Genomic DNA, 20,466 nt, shown 5'->3' on the forward strand with positions numbered 1-20,466 from the left:
TCAAATATTCTTTCGTTTGAAATAGACATAAAATTTCCATTAGAATTATCTGATTGCGTTTGCGAAACTGAGGTATTTCTTGTATCAATTGTCTGTCACTTTATTTACGTATGTATGCACAATGGGGACGCGACAATTGGTGCAAGGCCAAAATGTTCAACGACAAAATGTACCCGAAAATTAGTGCACTGACAAAATGTACCCGCGAAAAAATGTACCCGCGACAAAATGTACCCGCGACAAAATGTTCAAAAATGTTCAAAATGTTCAAAAATCCTAAATTATCCTATTTTAATGGCAAAAGTAACTTTTTATTGTATTATATTTATCGATGTATATGGTACTTTTTATCGTATAGATCGCGGATGTTATTAAATTATTATAAATTAAAGGTGTTCTCAACCGTACCAACATATACTTATTTAAATTGAACAATTACATTTTAAGCGAATGTCATTGTGACTCATTGAATATCATTTTAAGATGTCATTGAATTAGTATAAATGACAGGGGTTCCCAACCGTATCCAATATTTACGTATTTAAATTGAAAAAAAAAACTTTCCGAGCGTATGAACTGCAGATTACATTGCATTAGTTTATATGGCAGGGCTTCTCAACCGTCTCCAAAATTTTCTTTATTTCAAATGAATAATTTACTTTTTATCGTACACATCGCGGGCGTTATTAAATTAGTATAAATGACAGGGGTTCTCAACCGTATCCAATATTTACGTATTTAAATTGAAAAAAAAAACTTTTTAATCGTATTGGAGATGTCATTGAATTATATGTATATATATATATATATATATATATATATATATATATATATATATATATATATATATATATATATATATATATATATATATATATATATATATATATATATATATATATATATATACCACCAGCAGCATAAAACGGAACGCTTGTGAATTTTGCGACATACGTGTTTGTTCTAATCATCACTTCGTTATTTGTAAATTTATCTTAGTTATTTCTTCTGTATATTGGTAAAAAAACGTAATTCTCTTTAACTATGTACAAAATACAGTTATCTTGTATGTATGCAAAATAAAACAGACTAAGGTACAAAAAACCCGTAATATACCTGCTAAGGGTTCGCCTTTGTTCATTGTGCGTCAAATGCTTTCAAACATTGAAAAGATCATGCTCAGCTGAGACCTTTTGCTGTATGATTGTTCTAAGGGTAATTATGGGTTTAATAGTTTTTATTTTATAAAATTGATGGATTTAATATTTAATTTTGAATTTTTAAATTAACAATATCGATTCTTCAGAAATTGGTCGCTGCAGGGATATTTCCGCCGAAAAAAAACTTTAATTGCTGCGTATTTGAAAGCGAAGAAGGTGTCCATGCGAAAAATTGCCAGAACAGAGTGTTTCGGTAAACACAGTTTCGATAATAACTCCGGAGTTTAGTTCTTGTACTAACTTCTCGGTTTTGGCTTGGAGACCTTGAAGGGCTTTCAAGAACTTCCACAGGTTTGGAAATTGGGCTCTAATTGTATAGCCAACTTTCATATGGAAGCCTTCCACTTCGTTGTCCGTTTTTCCATAATTATGTAATATTCGGTCTCGAACATTCCTTATGTCTATGGAAGCTACACGAGGTTCACGTCTGACATATGGCCAAATGCGCAAGTAACGGGTTGCTTTTTCCATCTGTCCCAAAGTACCTACAGAAAAATCCAGGAATTGGGATTATCTGAATTTTACGATAATCAGGAAAATGCAATTAAATTTAAAATGGTATTGGCATTAGCATTTGTTCCTCCAGAAAATGTAGTCGAAAGCTGGGAGGAACTCCTCCAAATTCTCAACCCATGGCTATTGGCACAAGAACGAGAAATCCAACAGAAGGTCGATGATTTCCTCATGTATTTTGAGGTTAATTACATTGGGAAAATTATTTTACCAACCCTAACTACATAAAAAATGTTAAGATTCCTAGAAAAAGATTTGGTCGAAGCATATGCGCTTCAATACTTCGAAGACAATAGGTTCTTTTGAGCTGAAAAATAAAATTCGATTTACAATCATTTTATTTTAACCATGCATTTTTTTTCTCAACGTGTGAATTTGATTAGCAAAAAGTTGAATTTGATTTACAAAGGAGTGAATACGTAATAAATAACAAATGTAATTATTTAAAAATTCATCATTATCAGTATATAATAAAAAGAAGACACTAGACATTTCCATGTTTTAATATTCATATAAATTATTGATATATTAATTATCTATTAACATATGTACAGTCCATCCTAAAATGCCAATGTAACACAAAACCGGACTACGGAATGACCTTAAAAACAAAATTAATTATGGTTGAAAATTATAATACATTGCTTGAAAGATAGTCTTCTTGATAAATATTGTGGTTCTAGCTTATTTGCCATAATTTTAAAGCCTATAAAATAATTTTTCGTAAACTGGTCAAGTACGGTTTGCATATTGCAAGATAAGGTTTTTTCTATGTATATTCATTGAAGCTCAGGGTGCTGTTAGTGCTAAATTAAAAAGAACCAGGTCGGTGTTTAATTTTTACGACCCCCCCCTCGGTTTTTTTTTTACTAAAAAAAATTCGGGTGTGACCAACCCATGACTTTATCTATGTATTTGAGGAATATAAGAAGGTAACAAAACAAAATTCGATATTGAACTGATGACTATGATAGCGATACAAATTGAGCGCAAATGTATGGAAACTTGCACAAAACAAAAAAAGTTCTACTTCCGGTTGTCAGATTTTGTTCAAATTTTTTTTATTACTAAAAATCACTATCAGTATTATACTCATTAAATATCAAGAAAATAAAAATAATTTTAAGGGTCAAAATAAAATAATGAAATATTGTTTTAAAAAAAAATACCACTTCCGGTTTACAAATTCTGACCAAAACCCTACCAGCTCTAAGTTAGTACGTTCAGGGGTGTGGACAGAGTAGTAGGCACAACATTTTCAACCTTTCTAAGAGAAAAAAACCCACTTCCGGTTTATAAAATTTAATAATTTTTTTTTCTTTTCATCACATTGCTACAAGAATTATACTTGAATTTTTTGTGACGAAAACACATGTTTAAGGGGTCGAAAAAAATAGTGGAAGAAAAATCGTACAAAAGTAAACTGCCACTTCCGGTTGACAGATACATATTGTTAACTTGATAACCTTATTAGAACTTTATAATACCAGAGTAATTATAAATTAATTACATACACATATGTATATTTTTCTATAATAAATGTGATCGAGCTTATCAACTGTGAATAGCTAAAAATTATTATTCCATTGCTACAAACCGACGTTGAAGAGGACATTGAAGAGATTTCGAACCCACCATTTGCCTATTGTCCTAGGGTTTTACGCAAAGAAAAAAATGCATTCAATAGCCTCTAACATGAGGGTAGTAAAATTTTATAACCCATTTGTCTTTTTACATATTTTCGTCCATTTGTGTAGACAATTCATCTGTCAATCATAGAACTAATTTCAAAATATATTATTGTTTTGCCATCTCCATTCAACGCGCGTGATTTTTTTTACATTTACATTTTAATTGTCTTTTACATGTCAAAATTAAATTTTGTATGCAACCCTTACGCATAATAGTTAGTTGTAAATGATGCAATATTAATGTGAAACATAAAGGAGGTATGTAAAAATAATTTTAGCTGTAAATTTCTAATGTCTGCCTTTTTTACATACCTCCTTTTTTCTACAATACAATGTCCGATTCATACATTTGTTTTTTGCTAAACACTAAGTAAAATCTCTCCATCGTTAATCCGAATAGTCGTAATTCGAGACTTGACTGTAAAATAATACATTAAATTTATCTAAACTAATATTTGATATTCTTGCCTTATAATTGTATAATGAAATATTAAGTTTAAAAAAAACTTTCATTATACATATAGCTTGCGAATGTACACTAGAAGACTTATTTGCAGAAGAAATAAAATAATTGCATTTTAAACAAAATTTTGGAAAAAATTATGTGAATTTGATTTAGAGACGCCGTAAAGGTCACATTCAATGTTAAAACTCGAAGTACACGTGACCGCTGGCTGGGAACTGTTTTATCAAAATAAAACGTGGCGTTCAACGTTTATTTATTTATATATTATCTTAGCTATAAAGCTAATTTTAAAAATACATCTTAATTACTTAACTCTAAATAACACTAAAATTTATAATTATCTTATATGTACTGTCCCTCACAGAGGTCTTCGCACCTCTGTGAGGGTGTTAAACTAATTCAATGACATACGCTTTAAAAGTAATTTTTTCAATTTAAATAAGTAAACATTGGATATGGTTTAGAACCCCTGACATTTAAACTAATTCATTGACATCTGCAATACGCATAAAAACTTTTTTTTTTCAATTTAAATAAGAAAAAATTGGATACGGTTGAGAACCCCTGTCATTTATACTAATTTAATAACGCCCGCGATGTGTACGATAAAAAGTAAATTATTCATTTGAAATAAAGTAAATTTTGGAGACGGTTGAGAAGCCCTGCCATATAAACTAATGCAATGTAATCTGGAGTTCATACGCTCGGAAAGTTTTTTTTTTCAATTTAAATACGTAAATATTGGATACGGTTGAGAACCCCTGTCATTTATACTAATTTAATAACGCCCGCGATGTGTACGATAAAAAGTAAATTATTCTTTTGAAATAAAGTAAATTTTGGAGACGGTTGAGAAGCCCTGCCATATAAACTAATGCAATGTAATCTGGAGTTCATACGCTCGGAAAGTTTTTTTTTTCAATTTAAATACGTAAATATTGGATACGGTTGAACATTTTGAACATTTTTGAACATTTTGTCGCTTAAACATTTTGTCGCGGGTACATTTTGTCGCGGGTACATTTTGTCAGTGCACTAATTTTCGGGTACATTTTGTCGTTGAACATTTTGGACTTGCACCAATTGTCGTGTAACCATGCACAATACATCAGTCTGACTCGTCTATTTTTATTTTAGTATTGGAACTAAAAGATAAAGAAAATATGTATGTAAACTGTTTTAATCAGCAGAGGCCGAGAATTTCACCGGAAATTCTGTAGTACATATGTATGTATATAGTCAATAATGTTCACCTGCTTGTTTTTTTTATATAATATACATATACATATTATTTGCAAAACTGGACTATTATTGTTGGATTTATAATGAAAAATCTGATTTTCAAGTAAAACACAATACAATTTTAACTCCTTAAACTATTAAGCTTAATATCAATTATATAAATAAAATAAAATCACAATTCATTTTTAAAAAATTTCCCGTTGAATGTCAACGATCACCATACCAGAAGATATTCATGCATATAATCAGGGACTGTATTTATAACATTTTCAATATTGAATGTTCCATTAGACATAACCACCCTCAACATATTTTATTTGAATGAATTAATATTTCAAATGTCGTAAAGCTCGCAGGAAACAGTTCGTGTTTTGCTAACCAGTAATTCTTGTATATTTGATATGGTTCGGTGACATTCTGCAAAAAACGATCTCGCGCACGTCACTAAAATCTCGATCACGGAACATCTGGCACCCAAAAACTCCATCAATCACGCGGAATATCGTACAAACGAGAACTCGATTGCCAGATATTCCGTATTCACGATTTTTGTGGCAACAATTGTCGTGCCATTTGATATGTCGAGTCATTCCTAATTTATTTTCCCAAGTGAGTCATGTCCTTGAAAAAAGTACCCCCCCCCCCCCCCCCCCAAGTATATCCTGTCGATGATTCAAAATACATATTTATGTATTGCGTTCGTGTACATTATGTATGACGATAACTTGACGCATTTTTAGATAATACTTGGCGGTCACGATAAATGTATATGTCGTTTTGTCAAAATGTCAAAGATATGTAATGCAATCAAGTATTAAATATAATTTATTCAAATGTTTAATATAGTTTATTCATTCAAATTCGACATTATTCCGTTTGGTACAAATCAGAGATTTCCAAACTTATTTAGCTCATCGCCTAATTTTATATGTTTCACTTCGCTAATGATTCAGTCGGAATTCCTACATTCTTCCGATCGGTTTGAAACTTTGCCATTTTGCGCGGTTTTTAGATAAGAAAATACTCAGCCCCTCGAACATATTTTATATATAGGTATTTATACTTATCATTGTACCTGTAATCTTTCTGCAACGTTAGATTATTTTGCGATTGTACTTGAATACATGTTTATTTTAAGAATATCTTGAAATCGTTTATACGCCTTTTTTTTTAAATGCGCTGCCTGTGAAAATTATATATAAAAAGCACATTTTTCATAGAAAATACGAATGCTATACATTTTTCGACTTGCAGTACAACTTTGATTCTAAACCTACAATCGAGGTTCTATAAAGTATTATTGCATTGCCAAAAACACTCTGAATTTAGGGCGAAATCATACGGGAAGGAACCGCGGCACATGGTTTTATTAGTTACTTTTTAACATGCGAAAAAAGTGTGGCACGCCCAGCACACACCGTCTCAAAATCACCCCCTGGAGTGTTTTCGGTAAAGTTTTATCCTTGCTTGACTTGACAGTGATCGATAACGGTGTATCCCATATTTGAAGAAATGTAGGAGAGCCCCCACAGCGGGGAGTCGAGCACACGACGTGCCGTTCTTCCCTTTGTGATTTCGCCCCTTTAACTTTTTATATTTCCATTTGAAGTTTTTTCAAGTGAAAAACGTCTGCTATTTGTCTATGAAAATGAATTTTCCGAATAGTTGGCCACCGTCTGACAGAGGGCGCCATAATCGCCACACTCAATCATCACAAGAGCGATGTAGCCAACGAGCGATGATATCTCGTGTGTATAAATGTTTTATCTGCAATCGATTTGACACGTAGCTTTCACACCGTGAACATGTTTTGCATATGAGCGAAAACTGATTTTATTTTAATACATATTGATTTTTAATAAAAAATTTTCCAGATTTATTTTTAACCCACGTCCACCACCCCCCACCCAATCTTCGATTTTATGCATGATAATAAAATGGAACAAGTACTCGTGTACTAAGTCAAAATTCTGACGTCATCGTTGTTGATAAATTTTCGCAGCGCGCGACAAACTAACGTCACAGACACGTGCCCCTTCATGCGAAACATGTTTGCGTTATTAAATAACAATAATCATCATCGCAATTAAAAATGTATTGTACATTTGGCGTCATCAACCTTGATTTTGCCCTATTTTTCGCTTCGACGTTTGGCTATGTTTAGATGCGCGTCTAGTCTTTTTTTGCCGGCCGACAAATTGACGGTCGGCCAAGAATGGAATCGCACACTGTGCAGAATCGCTTTTGTCGACGGGAGATGTGCGATCCCAAGGGTCAGAACTCCCACGCGCCAATGGGAGAGCTCTGTTTTGACGGTCATGTGATGCTCGGCAAACTTCGGATCGGATGACTGGCCGTTGCATGCGTTGATCAAACTCATTTGAATGCTTAGTAGATATGTCTGGACGTGTCAAAACCTGTCCGGACGGATCGAGACAATGGTAGCTGAACGATAGACTTTAAAAAGTTGTATAAACAACAGATCCGACAGCCTCGAGCGAGTGGCTTTCCTTGTGGACCTGAGTCTAGCCTAAGACTTTGGTCTTTCATTTTAGATCCTAAACCCTCCTCTACTCAACAATATGATACTTTAATATAGCCTATTGATGTATTTGTTGGTCGTAGACCTTTTGTAGTGATGCGCAATTTATTCCAGCAGAATTAGACTAGTGGTTAGCATATAATGCTTTGAGCAAAGTGATCACGGGTTCAATTCCCACTGGTTTCTGCTGGCCCAGGACTCCAGGTCGATCGTTCCCTATCAGAGTTTGCCAATTTATCTGATTTTCATTGAAACGGTTCCAACAAATTGGCTACCTTATTCATTTTCTCGCAAAATCTCGAGTTTTCAGCAATCTCGAATTTCGCTGTATAAAATGCTGCAAATTTACAAATTTGACCATAGATGTCTCTGTGAATATAATTGATATATACTTATGGCCAGGAAGGCGCATTGGGGTTACCTGTTAGGCCTTCATGGTATAAATTAAAAATCTGCCCACCAATAAGTTTTAAAAAACTGTTCAAAGATTTAAACTATTATTAAATTATCGATCATTTATTTAAGCTTTATGACGATCTCTTGAAATTTTGTTAGTGTGATTTTGATAAAAAAAAAAAGCATCGCTCACTACGAAAAATTTCATAGCAATCTACTTATTCCTTTATGAATGAGCTGTCATGTCGTGATAGCGTCTAACGATCATTGTTAAATTGAATCCGATCGATAATCTCACAGCAATACAATTTAACAATCATCGTAGCGGATTCGTTTTATCTCAATCATATCCACATCAAATTTAAATCAACGTATTGTCTGCCAATAAATCATTATTCGTCAATATTGCTTAGCACTAAAATTTCGATGAAAATCGTTTCATACTAAAAAAACCAACAGAGCTTTAAAGCTATGCGAATGTTGAATATACATTTGTATGTGCATATAAAATTATACCTATCATAAATGTTTGTCTACGAATTTAACGTATTTTGAATACTAATGCTTGTTGTCTGAGGAGAATTATACCGCAATCATGTGATGCGTGACGTAAAACCACGTCGTTGCCAATTTTTACCTTTTTTTCTCCTCTTATTTTGTAATAATCGTAATGTGGGGAATGAAGCGTGAAAATTTATTACACATTTCGAACGTTAATATTGTAATAGATGGCCGTCATTGTCTTGTCAATTGTCGTGCACTTGAAGTAGAGCTTCGATGAGGAGGTGTACCGATAGACAATGTAAAAAAAAGCGACTCGTTTCTCGTCCGAGAATGGGTCAGTGCACTTTTAACCCGTTCAATGTCGTCGTCTGATCTATGGGTGCTTAAATAAATAAATAAAACAGAGTAAACTTCATTACAAATTCATATACATATATGAGTCATGTCCTTTTTTGTTACATTTTAAACTAATCGATGAAGCTTTTATTAGTGTGTCGTTACGTTGTGCTTTTTTTTTGCCTATTGTTTATATCTACGTGCTTTATTCGTTTACATTTTTATGTTTATAGAATCGTTTGTTTAATGATTTTTCCTTTTTCTTTTTCAGCATTCAAATTTCAAGAAAATCTTCTAAAAACAATGATCCAGATTGAAAACACTTTCTTTGAATTGGGCAAATCATGTCAACGGGACTGTCTGATTATATGCGACAGGGGAGCGATGGACGCCAGTGCTTGTGAGTCATTATATTCGATTGGGTTCTAAAAAGTCCTATGTCAAAAATTTCTATAATAATATGAAATTATCGTTTGTTTTTTTTTTTAGTTATATCAAAAGAAAAATGGGAATACTTAATGGCGAATAACAATTGGAATAATGTAGAATTGAGAGACAACAGATACAACCACATAGTTCATATGGTGTCTGCCGCCAATGGTGCTGAACATTTTTACTCCACAGAGGTATATTTTCCTTTTTATTTATGTAAGTATTTGTAGGAAGATTTGAATCAGTTTATACCTCTTTATGAAATGACTGCCGTACTTATCTAAGTTTGGTCTTATCTCTGCTTCAATCTTTTACAGATCATGCTCATCTGTTTATCTCGGCTCTACTAGTCTTTTACTTGCTAACCTTTCCAGCTATTTTTAATATGTGCCCCCAGCCAGCTCAATTCAGATATTTCAATGTAAAATCTGTATTGGGTATTTTGACTTTTATTATTGGCACCATTCTTTTGACCTGGAAATATTTCAGATGCCTAGTCCTTAAATCTGGTTCTCTTCTGTAAATTATTAACTTGGGTCTCAGAATTTATCTTGCTACTGCCGTTATTTTGGCCAGCTTCCATAAGACGAAAATTTTTATTTATCTTGAAAAGACTTTTATTTATCTAGAGACTTTGAGACATAAGTAGCGCATTAAATATCTGATCTTCTAATTACAACATTACTTCTGATTCAGACTTGATAATGTCATTCCTTGAATATAGAGTAGAAGTGTGATAATTTCTGCTTTTAAACAGTCTTTGATGTTATATGTATTTGTTTGAGCATTTCTCTTAAATATAAAAAAAAAACACGACCGTTAACACAATAAGCATACTGTTGATGATGTAGTGTACATTGATAAATGTTCACATTGCTGATTTGAACCTGGTTGTAAAATGCATTGTCATATGAAAAATATATGAAATGCATCCTACTGCAATTTTTGTGTATTGCTCAAGGGCTTTATAGCGCCAACAGTAGTTTTAACAAATGTTCCATTGCCGTAAACAGCAAATATTGAATATGAGCTATTAATGTTTGTAAAGTATTTTGAAACGCTGTGTCAATACAGGAAAACGCTTGGAAGCGCAAATGCTTTGTACATATGTGCACGACTCGGCATTGTCTATATTAACTTTTCATTACACTAGTTTATAATGCCTATCTGTTATAAATTTAACGATGGTTTAACCACAACAAAATAAGAATCGAATTCATCATCATATACAGCTGCTCACCATCCACTGCTGGATGAAGGCCTCTCCAACACGCTTCCAGTTGTCTGTTTTGCGCAACTCTCATCCATCTCACCCCACCCATCTTCCCTGCGGTCTTCCTTTTACTCTTTTGCATTCTCTCGGATACCATTCGTCCACCTTTCGTCCATTCTTCTAGCCACGTAGCCCGCCCATTGCCATTTAAATCTACTCTATCCACTATGTCCACTGATTTTGTCATACTTCTCACCCACGTGTTCTGCTTCCTGTCTTTCCTCGTTATACCGAGCATACTTCTTTGAGTGCATTAGACTTTGTGTAGCATCTTGGCGTTCAATGTCCAAGTTTCACATCCATATGTCATCACTGGCAAAACGTGTTGATCGCAGATCTTTTTCTTCAGGCAGAGTGGCATTTTTACAAGGCTTTTATTAGCTTCACTTCGCCTTTTTACTAACCTCTTATACAGTTCACATGGTTTTCGTGTAAGTGGTAATTTTTTATTTCTCTTATTGATTCATTCGTCCAAATGCACTCCATCTTAATTTCATACGTCTCTTTATGTCTTCATCTTTACTACCGGACATGTCAATTATTTGACCTAAATATAAATAATTATTTACTATTTCTGTTATTAAATCTGTTTCAGGATCACGCGTGTCGTTCAGAAGGAGTTGTCCTGGCCAAGGAATTGGATTACAATGCAGCCGCCGCCTGGGTGGGTCACCCGTACTTCGATGTCATCGACAACACCACAGACTTCGAATCGAAGATGAAACGCATGATAGCGTGCGTCTGTCAGAAGATCGGCCTCGACACGGGCGACCGACTCCTCTGCAACTCGAGAAAGCTCAAGTTCCTGGTACGGGGGCCTTTACCCGCCGACAGTGCGTTCCCCCCATTCCAGGACTTTGACGTAATCCACAACTATCTCCAGTCAAACGGCAGGAAGATGCAGGCGCGATTGAGGAAACGAGGGCAGAAGGATCATTGGTCATATATTCACACGATACGACGGCCGCAGCTGTACGGTCAGTGCGTCGAGGTGAAGACGCAGCTGACGCACAGGGATTACATCAACATACTAGCGCAGAAAGATGACTCACACTTTACCATTTACAAGAAGCGGAGATGTTTCATTATAAACAATCAATATTACCAGTTAGACATTTATAAAGAACCAGGCCATCCTAGGTGAGACAATTTGTCTACATACATACATATTAAATGTGGACCCTTAATGACAACATTCTTTAGTTTTGTTTGAATTAGTCGAACTTGTCTGAAGTTAACAGCTGAATATTCATTTTCAGGTGTCTTGGATTAATGTTGTTAGAAACCTACAGCGCCCATGAAAAGAGTCAACTGCTGGAGCTACTTCCACAATTTTTAAACATTGAAAAAGAAGTCACTGGAAACCCCGACTATTCAATGTTCAACCTTTCGTTAAAAGAAGATTGGAATACGTCAAAGTTATTCTGTCGAGATCTTTCAACGGCCGGTCAGTATTATTTATACAGTTTTATGCGTCATCTGTATATTGAACTTTTTTTAAAACTATTTTATGTCCGATTCGTTTTAGACAAAGAAGATATTCTACGCAATGGCGACGGTTTGAATTGTGTGCCGCTGGTGAATGGAAACATTGACAAAATGAAGAATCTATCAATGTCGAAGACGCTCGTGAACGGCTCGGCCGAGTGTCACAACACGACGCCGAAGACGAACGGCATGGATTCTGGCGACGAGACTTCAGTGCAACAAAAGCCAAACGGTATTCATACCAACGGTGCCAAGAGGACAATCAACGGTCAAGTTTAACTCTCGATCGTAGTTTTAATGTATGTTTTACACCTCCGCAAATATCACCACCCCCCGCCCACCTCCTGGACGTATTTTGCGTTATGTTTGATCGCATACATATCAAAAATGTCAAGATTGAACAACTCGATGAGTTTTTTTTATATACATATATGTATACCAATTTTTTAATGTGATTTTTTAAATTTATTTATTATTTTTACAATGAATTCAAAAATGGTCTGTTTATTTTCGAATCGCTATGAATGTTTATTATTGTTGATATGTTGCACGTGTTCTTCAGTGTGAAATGGAATACTTAATGAATTTTTTTCTTTATTGCTATTTAATGAATTGTCAGTACTTAAATGGTGCATAATTTTATGCATGAATGAAATACTTAATTTATAAAAATATTTAATCCGGCTGGTGCCAAGTCGGATACGCTAACTATTTTTTGAAAGGTGTGACGTTTTGTCGCAACGGTAAAATATCTTTGTTGAAAAGGCTTTATATGGTGCCGGTTTTTTGACAATGTTGAAGTGTTTGAAATCAGCTATTTTCGGAAATATTTTCTTCAACGTGCGCGTTACATGTTCAATTTAAGAAAATAAAAATTAAAAGCTTTATATACAAAGTTGCCTGATGACTGTTAACTATATATATTATACTTGGGACGCCTTTTTTTCAGGCGCCCGCCGATGTATAAATATAAAATTTTTATATATTGTATAAAACAGTATATTATATATGTGAAAAAAAAACATATATTCATACTATATAATTCATTTTTGTTTTGAAAACAAATAAACACCATTAACAATAAACAAGTACAAGATATATCGTTTGTTTTTGTAACAAATGGTTTTTCTATTTTAATTGTTGTAACAATCATTATGTAGCATAATAATATGTCAGTGGATTTAGGACAGCGTTATTTAAATTTGTTTACATGTGTGTATTGAGATCGTCATGATAGATTGACAGTTTAAATCAAGCCTAATTGAAATTATTTAACTTTCTACAGTAATTATTACATAGTTGAGCACGTCTGTCACTGTTGCTCTATCGTAACGGTCTCGCGCTGACATATTATGTGTATGTTTACCAAACGATCTATGTATTTGTTTTTTTTTTAATATTCATAATTCAGATATTGTAATGAAACTATGAATTTATTGTATAAATTATTATATGTAAATATATTGAAAAATATTATTTTGTATTCGACGACTAGTCCATATATGAAAAACAAACAAAAATGAAAGAAATGGAGATATGTGCGATCAAAAAAAGAAAAATATTCAATTGCATTGAATACAGTGTGTATTTAATATAATACTAAAAATATCTTTTACGATTCCTGTGAATAGTTCAAATTACTATCTTTTTCTATGACAATGCATTTTTATTAGAAGTCTTACCGTGCTAGTTTACCAATTTTAAAATTGTCGGTTCACCCGAGTAAAAATTGTGTACGTATTGAAATTCACTTGCATAGTTTTAGCCAAAAATGATTACATACATATATGTTTAGAGAATTGTGAATGAATTTTTTCCCCTTTGTATTATTATTATATTATTGTTATATTATTACGAACTGATTTTCTCTTGATTATTTGCATAAAAGAAAGATGTGATAGTCATGTGCTATTTAGTATTTGGATTGCATAGGCAATCGTATCATCTCAATGTCACTGATCTAATAAACAAATGCTTTTATTTGAAACTGACGATTTTATTAACCCGAAATTATAATATAGTGGAAATACTGATTACAATCAGATCGTTATACGCTATGAACACATAAAACTAATCAATAATGTGACCTGTAATTAAAAATATATCTACGATTTGTTCGACTTCTGTCGTTTGTATTGTTTTAATACTTTTTTACTAGGCGCTACGTTGTCGCCTAAACCTGGTCGTTTTCTCTTCGGCGGATGCTTTCCTTGCGTTGACACTTCGGGCTCATCGTTTGAATTTTCACTCGGCGCCAATGCCGATGTTGACTGAGTCTGAAATTTGAACAATTTTTAAAACGATCCACAAGCTGGTATCAGTTTGAATAAAAATTATATGTATACTTGTACTTTCTTGTCTTCTTTGCTGCTGTGCAGATCTGTATCGTGAGCGAAGGTGCACATGTGTCCGAAGCGGCATCGTCCCTTCCGATGATTCCAGCAGATCTTCCTTCCGTTTATCATTTGTACTTTGTCTTTAGTGGGTACCTACACATTCAGAGCGCTTTGTACTTCACGATAGTATGGTAAAAGAGATCTTTTGATTTCGGCTTTGGTTTATTAAGTGAGATGTTAAAAGTTTGAGTGCAAAAGGAGCATCGATTTCTAAAGGAAATCGTTAAGAATATGAATGAATGTGAAACCTGTACCATTTTTACGTGCTTTTCGAGGATGGCTTTCTTGGCGTTTTCCTCCTCTGCGAATGGATTGTTGAATACTGAGTTTTTCGATGCCGATATTGCGAAGTCTGGTTTGGGAAGTTTTGTGGCATTATCTTCGACTTTTCTGGAATGCGGAATATTTTAACAATTAAATATGAGTGTGTTTGTTTTATCGATAATTTTTTAATGTCGATTGAGGTTTTGTAATGATGTGAACCTTTTTGGGGGTAAAGGTAGGGCAGTTTCTTCTTCGTCGGTGGACGTGGCCGATGAATCGTTTGAGGAATGTGAAGATTCTGCAGAACTACCGCTATAGTCAGCGACAAGAGACGCCATGCCGGCACCGACTGTCAGATGTCAAATACTGTTTTAGTATTAACAAATCAATACACCACCATATCATTGAATTTTTTTTTTGTAATTTTTTAATTTCATTGGAGGAGCAGAGAGAGCCTATTACAATAGTGAACTACATTTTTTGTTTCGGTGATTATTCCACACAAAACGATCACTAAAATCTCGATCACGGAACATCTGTCAATAAGAATGTATGATGCAAATATGTTGTAGGTATTGTGGCGGCTCGCTATACGACATGGTCGAGTTTGGTTACCTTCCTGCGAGTGGGGACCAACTCGGCTGGGTTCGGAGAGCGGCTACTCACTCTGCCTTCAGCTGTCATAAATAAAACACGTGCATTAACATGCCAGTCGTCTCATTCGTTCATCCCCCATAGTATAACCATTGTTATAATTGTTGCGTGGACGTGAAGAGGGGGCTTCCAGGATCGGAGATAAAGACGCAGGAGGGTTGTAGAAGCGGTTTATTCGTCTGCTCTCGTCGGCGCTCCAGGTCGGAATTCTTTCCAATTCGAGAGCGCCCCATATTTATTTTATTTTTATTTATTTATTTTTTACATATATACCAGAAAGGCCTTACAGGTAAACCCCAATGCGCCTTCCTGGCCAATTACAAATTACAATTACAATGCAGCATTTTTATATAAATCACTGAATTACGAGACATTGAAAAACTATCTATCTATCAATTTGTACACAAACTTATTTATTGCACATTAATTAATGACAAATTATAGGTGACATATCTTATAGGAGAGATTTTAGCCAATTTCTTCCGGGAACCGTATAGGGGATGAACGAATGAGACGACTGGCATGTTGAATGCTCGTGATTTATTTATGACAGCTGAAGGCAGAGTGAGGTAGCTAACTCTGAACACAATCCAGTTGGTCCCCACTCGCAGGAAGGTGACCAAACTCAACCATGTCGTATAGCAAGCCGCCACAACCGTCTCAACAATGAAATCAGAGAAAATTGGCAAACTCTGATAGGAAACGATCAACCTGAAGTCACAATTCCAGGTCTAACCAACAGCATACTCTGAAAAATTCATGCCCGACCCTGGGATCGAACCCGGTACCTTCTAGGCCAGCACAGGACCACAGAATGTGATCTGCATCCTGCTCCGGAAAATAACACGGACAAAAGGACTCGGACACCAAGCCCATAGATGCGAGCTTGCCGATTAAGTGGCCATGACTAGACCGCGGATAGACACCGTGCTTTTTCCAGGAATCGGGGTGGTTAGCTCTATTTACAAAGCTAGATACCAAAAAAAAATACGTTCGGTGAACCTTTAACAATGCATTTACAACAATTGAAAAATACGCAGCACCTTCTGGGTCCGGGCTTTAGCCATGACCAGTCAGAAATTGACTGATCCAAAAACTGGGCGAAAGCCAATCACGCTCAAGGCGCGAAGTGACTCATGTAAAAAACAAATAGGTGTGCCTAACTTTGGAGGAACAATCCCATCTAAGTTGCCAAGCCGAAATAGCACAATTCAAAATAACAGACTTCAAACTTCGCCAGAATCGAGGATCATCGCACTGTGACTGATTAGGGCACGGAAAAAGCATCTAACCCACCACGAAGTTTTTCCCGAGCAGCTCTTATTTGGACGATCAAGTCAAGTGGCAATGTACTCGCAAGAATCTGTAGTGAGTCTGTAGACGCAGTGCGATAGGCCTGGGTAAGAGCGATCAGAGGTAAACGCTGACCACTATTTAATGTACGACGGAACGTCTTTAATTCTACACGATGACCCCAAGTGCTAGATGCATACGTCAAAGAGTTCACAAACACAGCATCGTTCACCAAGCGTTTTTCATGGAAACCCAAACCCCATGAGCGACCACAAAGGCGACAAATACGACCAAAGGAAACCTTAGCTTTATTTAATGCTCTTCCAATATGATTGTCCGAGCCAACAAACCCACATGGCCGTGTTTTGGGCTCTTACGGGCGCGCACTCATTTTTTACGAGTCGCGCTCATCTGTCAAAACAGACGCTCGCTATACGCCGGCCGAGACGCACGTCATCCGCCGGCCGAGACGGTACTGGCGTAGCTGGTCTACCTTGCCTGACCAGCTGCAGCCAGCGTACTCATCCACAGCCCCCGCCATAGAGGGGCACAGGCGCCGGCAAACTCCCCGGCTCGCCATTCTATTCTTATTAAACGAGGATAACCCGAGCTGACTTGTCTAATTTCCCACCCCGCCCTGTTCCAGCATGTGCTCCAGAGCGAGCTGAACACATAGAGACGACGACACACACACACAGCCACTGGTCACCCAGCATACACACACACATTACAGCTCCTGAAGCTATCGTTCATGGTCCTTCGAGTCGGGATGATCTACAGCGCTGGACTCTGTCGTCGGCATACCAGGTTGGTCGTCAGCCATTTTGTCTCTCCCGTTATTCCTTTGTGTTGGCTGTCCGCCATCTTGTAATCCCGCTTCCCTTTTGTTTAACGGCGTGGGTTTTTCCCCCCCTTTTGTTTCACGGCGCGGGTTTCCCCCCCCGTGATATCATTTCACCCCTCACAGTTTCTCGAAGTCATGACGACTCAATTGCGACGTCGTCGTGGCGCCCTTCGGGGAAGGCTGACGAAGCTCACGAATCTGGTCGACCAATTACCGCCGAGCGTGACCCGACTCGAATATAAGCTCGAGGAGGCGCGCCAGCTGCGTCTCGATTTTTTGGACACGCAGTCCGAGTTAGAAGCGTTAGAGCTCAAAGAGGCGGAGGAGTCCGCGCTGACATGGGACGAATTTGAGGACGCCTATTTGGCATATACAGATGCAGTGCTGGACAAACTAGATGCCGCAAAGAGCATCACCTTGTCGGGAGGAACCTCCCCCCCAAGCGACCTTTTCCCGGTCGATCAAACCGTCCGTCGCACTGTTGACCAACTCGCTACTCCCCCAGTGGACCCACCCATTCGTCTCCCGGCACTAGAACTGCCAACATTCGATGGTAAGCTCGAAGATTGGCCCCAGTTCTCCCAACGCTTCCAAGCCGCAATAGACGGCAGTAAAGTGGATTCAGTCCGCTTCCAATATCTTACTGCCAGTCTTACCGGTGAGGCCCGCAACATTCTCCGCGGCCTCGACTGTGCGGAAGGGGCCTTCACCACCGCTTGGTCCATTCTCGAGGACCGGTACAACAATAAGAGGTTGTTGGTCCAGAGACACGTCCAGGCATTGCTCAACGCTGAGCCTGTGGGCCATGACGTCGGTCAAGGGTTGCGGCGGCTGTTGGATGACATCACCATGCATACCCGCACCCTCGGGTCCATGGGCGTCCCCGTCGTCACATGGGACGACATCCTCGTATCTTCCTTGTCGTCCAAGCTGGACCAGTACACTGCCCGGCAATGGGACAAGCAATCGGTCAAGTACGAGGACTGGACATTCGACAAATTTCTCACGTTCCTCCGGTTTCAGTGCCAAGTGCAGATGAACGGCGAGGCCATCGAGAGGATGCACCAGCCGCGTCCGTGCATACAGGCGGTTGCCGGGACTCCCGCTCATCACGAGAGAGTCAAGGCAGTTTCCTGCCCTAAGTGTCGGGGTGAACATGTGCTCCACTCATGCTCCTCGTTCCGGGACCTGGCCCCACCAGAGCGAATCAGCCTGGTCCGAAGGGCAAACCTCTGCAGGAACTGCCTGCGTCCTGGCCACCAGACGACAGCTTGCAAGAGCCAAACTCGTTGCTCCCACTGTCGCAACCTACACCACACACTTTTGCACGCCGAGTTTACTCGGACTCCCAAACACTTCAACGCTGCTCCTGTCCCAAGGGCTGCAAGCGTCGCTAACGAAGCGCCACACGCGCCTAGCCTTCATTCCCTGCATTCAACCGTCAGGGCAGCAACAACCCCTCGCACCATTCTGTTATCCACAGTGGTGTTGTCTGCCCGTGGAGGCGATGGGCGTTGGCATAAGTGTCGAGCACTGCTCGACAGTGGGTCAGAGATGAACATCATCTCCAATGACCTGCGTCAGCGGTTGAACGTCCAACCGCATGCATTGAATGCAAGCATGGTCGGGGTAGGCTGTAAGGAAACGCCAATCTCCCAGGGCGTAGTCTTGCACGTTGCTCCTCGGGGGTCGAGGAGCCATGCCAAAATAAAGGAGATGGAGTTTTTAGTGATCCCTAAGATCACGAACAATGTTCCATCCAGAGACCTGTCGGAATTACGGCTGGGGTTGCCCCAGCGTATTTACCTGGCTGACCCCACATTTGATTCGCCGGGGGCAGTCGACATGGTCCTCGGATGCTTGGCATTCCATCAGTCCCTTAAAGACGGTAGGAGGAATATTTCCATTCCTCCCTCACTCGCCAGCGAACGGGGCTCTACCATTCACCTGTTGAACACTTCGTTCGGCTGGGTTGTTAGTGGGGAACTGGGCTCAGTCCCAACAACCAACCGCTCCGGGAACTGCCATCAAAAAGCTTCTCGTGATCCGTCGGCGGACCGAAGAGTTCCGTTGCCAAAGCCTAGGGAACCCGCTTCTAAAAGAAGCCGCGGTAAACCCGCACCCGTTGTTCCTCATTTCATCCGACCTTCCCAACCCAGCTCCAAAAACTCCTGGTCAATTCCTAGCTGGCGAACCACTGGTTGCTCAACAGCGGGAGGATCTGCTCAATCAGCCCGCAGCACGGGCGCTACTGCACCAGCATCTGCAGCAGCGGGCAGAGATGGTCACTGGAGGAGTGCGGCACACTCCTTCAACAGCAACACCAGGAAGGCAGCCCAACGAGTAGCTCGACTACCGACCGAGCGGCATGCAGAACATGGGGCGAGTCGCGTTGGTGCTTCCTGGGCACGACGGCGTCGCACGAATTATCACCCTGTGCACTCAGAGGGGCATCACCGACAGGGCAGCTGGCGAGACGCTCGTTGGCCCCCTGACCAGCCGACTAGGCCTGGGTGCACTCACTGTTCTCCGGCCCCCATATAATTTTGTCTTTTGTGTTTTTTCTTGTTCTGTGTGAAACTTATAACAAAAATGTTTGTGCCAATGTAGTAGTGGTTTGCTTGTGGTGCGCTAATTGACGCTTGATCCTTTAAGTTAATTTTGTGTTTGTGCCAGTGTAGTTGGTTTGGTTGTGGTGCGCTAATTGACGCTGTATCCATTAAGTTTGTTTTGTTTTCTTTTGGTTGCTAATGACACTTTACCCTTGTAGTAGTTGGTTTGGTTTTTTTTGTCGGTGTGCTATAATGTTTTTTTTTGCACTTTTAACCATGGGGGCTGGCTTTAGTTCCTAAGAAGATGTTTGTTACCACTGCTCTGTTTGTTTGTTGTCTGCTTTGTTATTATGTTAACTT

At 38.2% G+C, this 20,466-nt stretch overlaps 2 protein-coding genes across 7 annotated transcripts in view; one reads left to right on the top strand and one right to left on the bottom strand.

Moving 5' to 3' along the window:
• Window positions 1–13,608, top strand: part of Ttd14 (TRPL translocation defect 14) — a 38,232-nt gene extending 24,624 nt beyond the window's left edge. For 4 of the 5 annotated variants that reach the window (XM_077440652.1, XM_077440653.1, XM_077440656.1 and 1 more), the window contains 5 exons: window positions 9,182–9,310; window positions 9,400–9,536; window positions 11,211–11,755; window positions 11,875–12,062; window positions 12,144–13,145. In XM_077440652.1, coding sequence (XP_077296778.1) covers window positions 9,182–9,310; window positions 9,400–9,536; window positions 11,211–11,755; window positions 11,875–12,062; window positions 12,144–12,382 — 1,238 coding nt within the window. In that variant the 3' untranslated portion in view covers window positions 12,383–13,145. Of the gene's footprint in view, window positions 1–9,181; window positions 9,311–9,399; window positions 9,537–11,210; window positions 11,756–11,874; window positions 12,063–12,143 lie in introns of all 5 variants that reach the window. The other variant, XM_077440654.1, reaches the window with a different exon arrangement.
• Window positions 13,609–13,671: 63 nt separating this feature from the next.
• LOC143918684 (uncharacterized) lies at window positions 13,672–15,142 on the bottom strand. 2 transcript variants are annotated; one of them, XM_077440658.1, is made up of 4 exons: window positions 14,983–15,142; window positions 14,754–14,889; window positions 14,455–14,592; window positions 13,672–14,379 (listed from the first exon to the last, which is right to left on the bottom strand). In XM_077440658.1, the coding sequence occupies exons 1-4, from the start codon at window positions 15,099–15,101 to the stop codon at window positions 14,209–14,211; spliced, it is 564 nt and encodes a 187-aa protein (XP_077296784.1). In that variant the 5' UTR covers window positions 15,102–15,142; the 3' UTR covers window positions 13,672–14,208. The 2 variants fall into 2 exon arrangements, with proteins under 2 accessions (XP_077296784.1, XP_077296783.1); XM_077440657.1 differs by having other exon boundaries at window positions 14,449–14,592; window positions 14,983–15,122.
• Window positions 15,143–20,466: the final 5,324 nt, after the last annotated feature.

This window comes from Arctopsyche grandis, chromosome 11, assembly GCF_051622035.1.
Source record: "Arctopsyche grandis isolate Sample6627 chromosome 11, ASM5162203v2, whole genome shotgun sequence".
Taxonomy (NCBI): domain Eukaryota; kingdom Metazoa; phylum Arthropoda; class Insecta; order Trichoptera; family Hydropsychidae; genus Arctopsyche; species Arctopsyche grandis.

What these genes read in the sequence shown, in the direction of transcription:
- LOC143918684 (XM_077440657.1), bottom strand. Translation starts at nt 15,101, where the DNA reads ATGGCGTCTCTTGTCGCTGACTATAGCGGTAGTTCTGCAGAATCTTCA. An exon ending in CTACCTTTACCCCCAAAAAG is followed by an intron (nt 14,890 to 14,982) that starts GTTCACATCATT and finishes TCCGCATTCCAG; the next exon opens with AAAAGTCGAAGATAATGCCA. An exon ending in AAGAAGACAAGAAAGTACAA is followed by an intron (nt 14,380 to 14,448) that starts GTATACATATAA and finishes TTCAAATTTCAG; the next exon opens with ACTCAGTCAACATCGGCATT.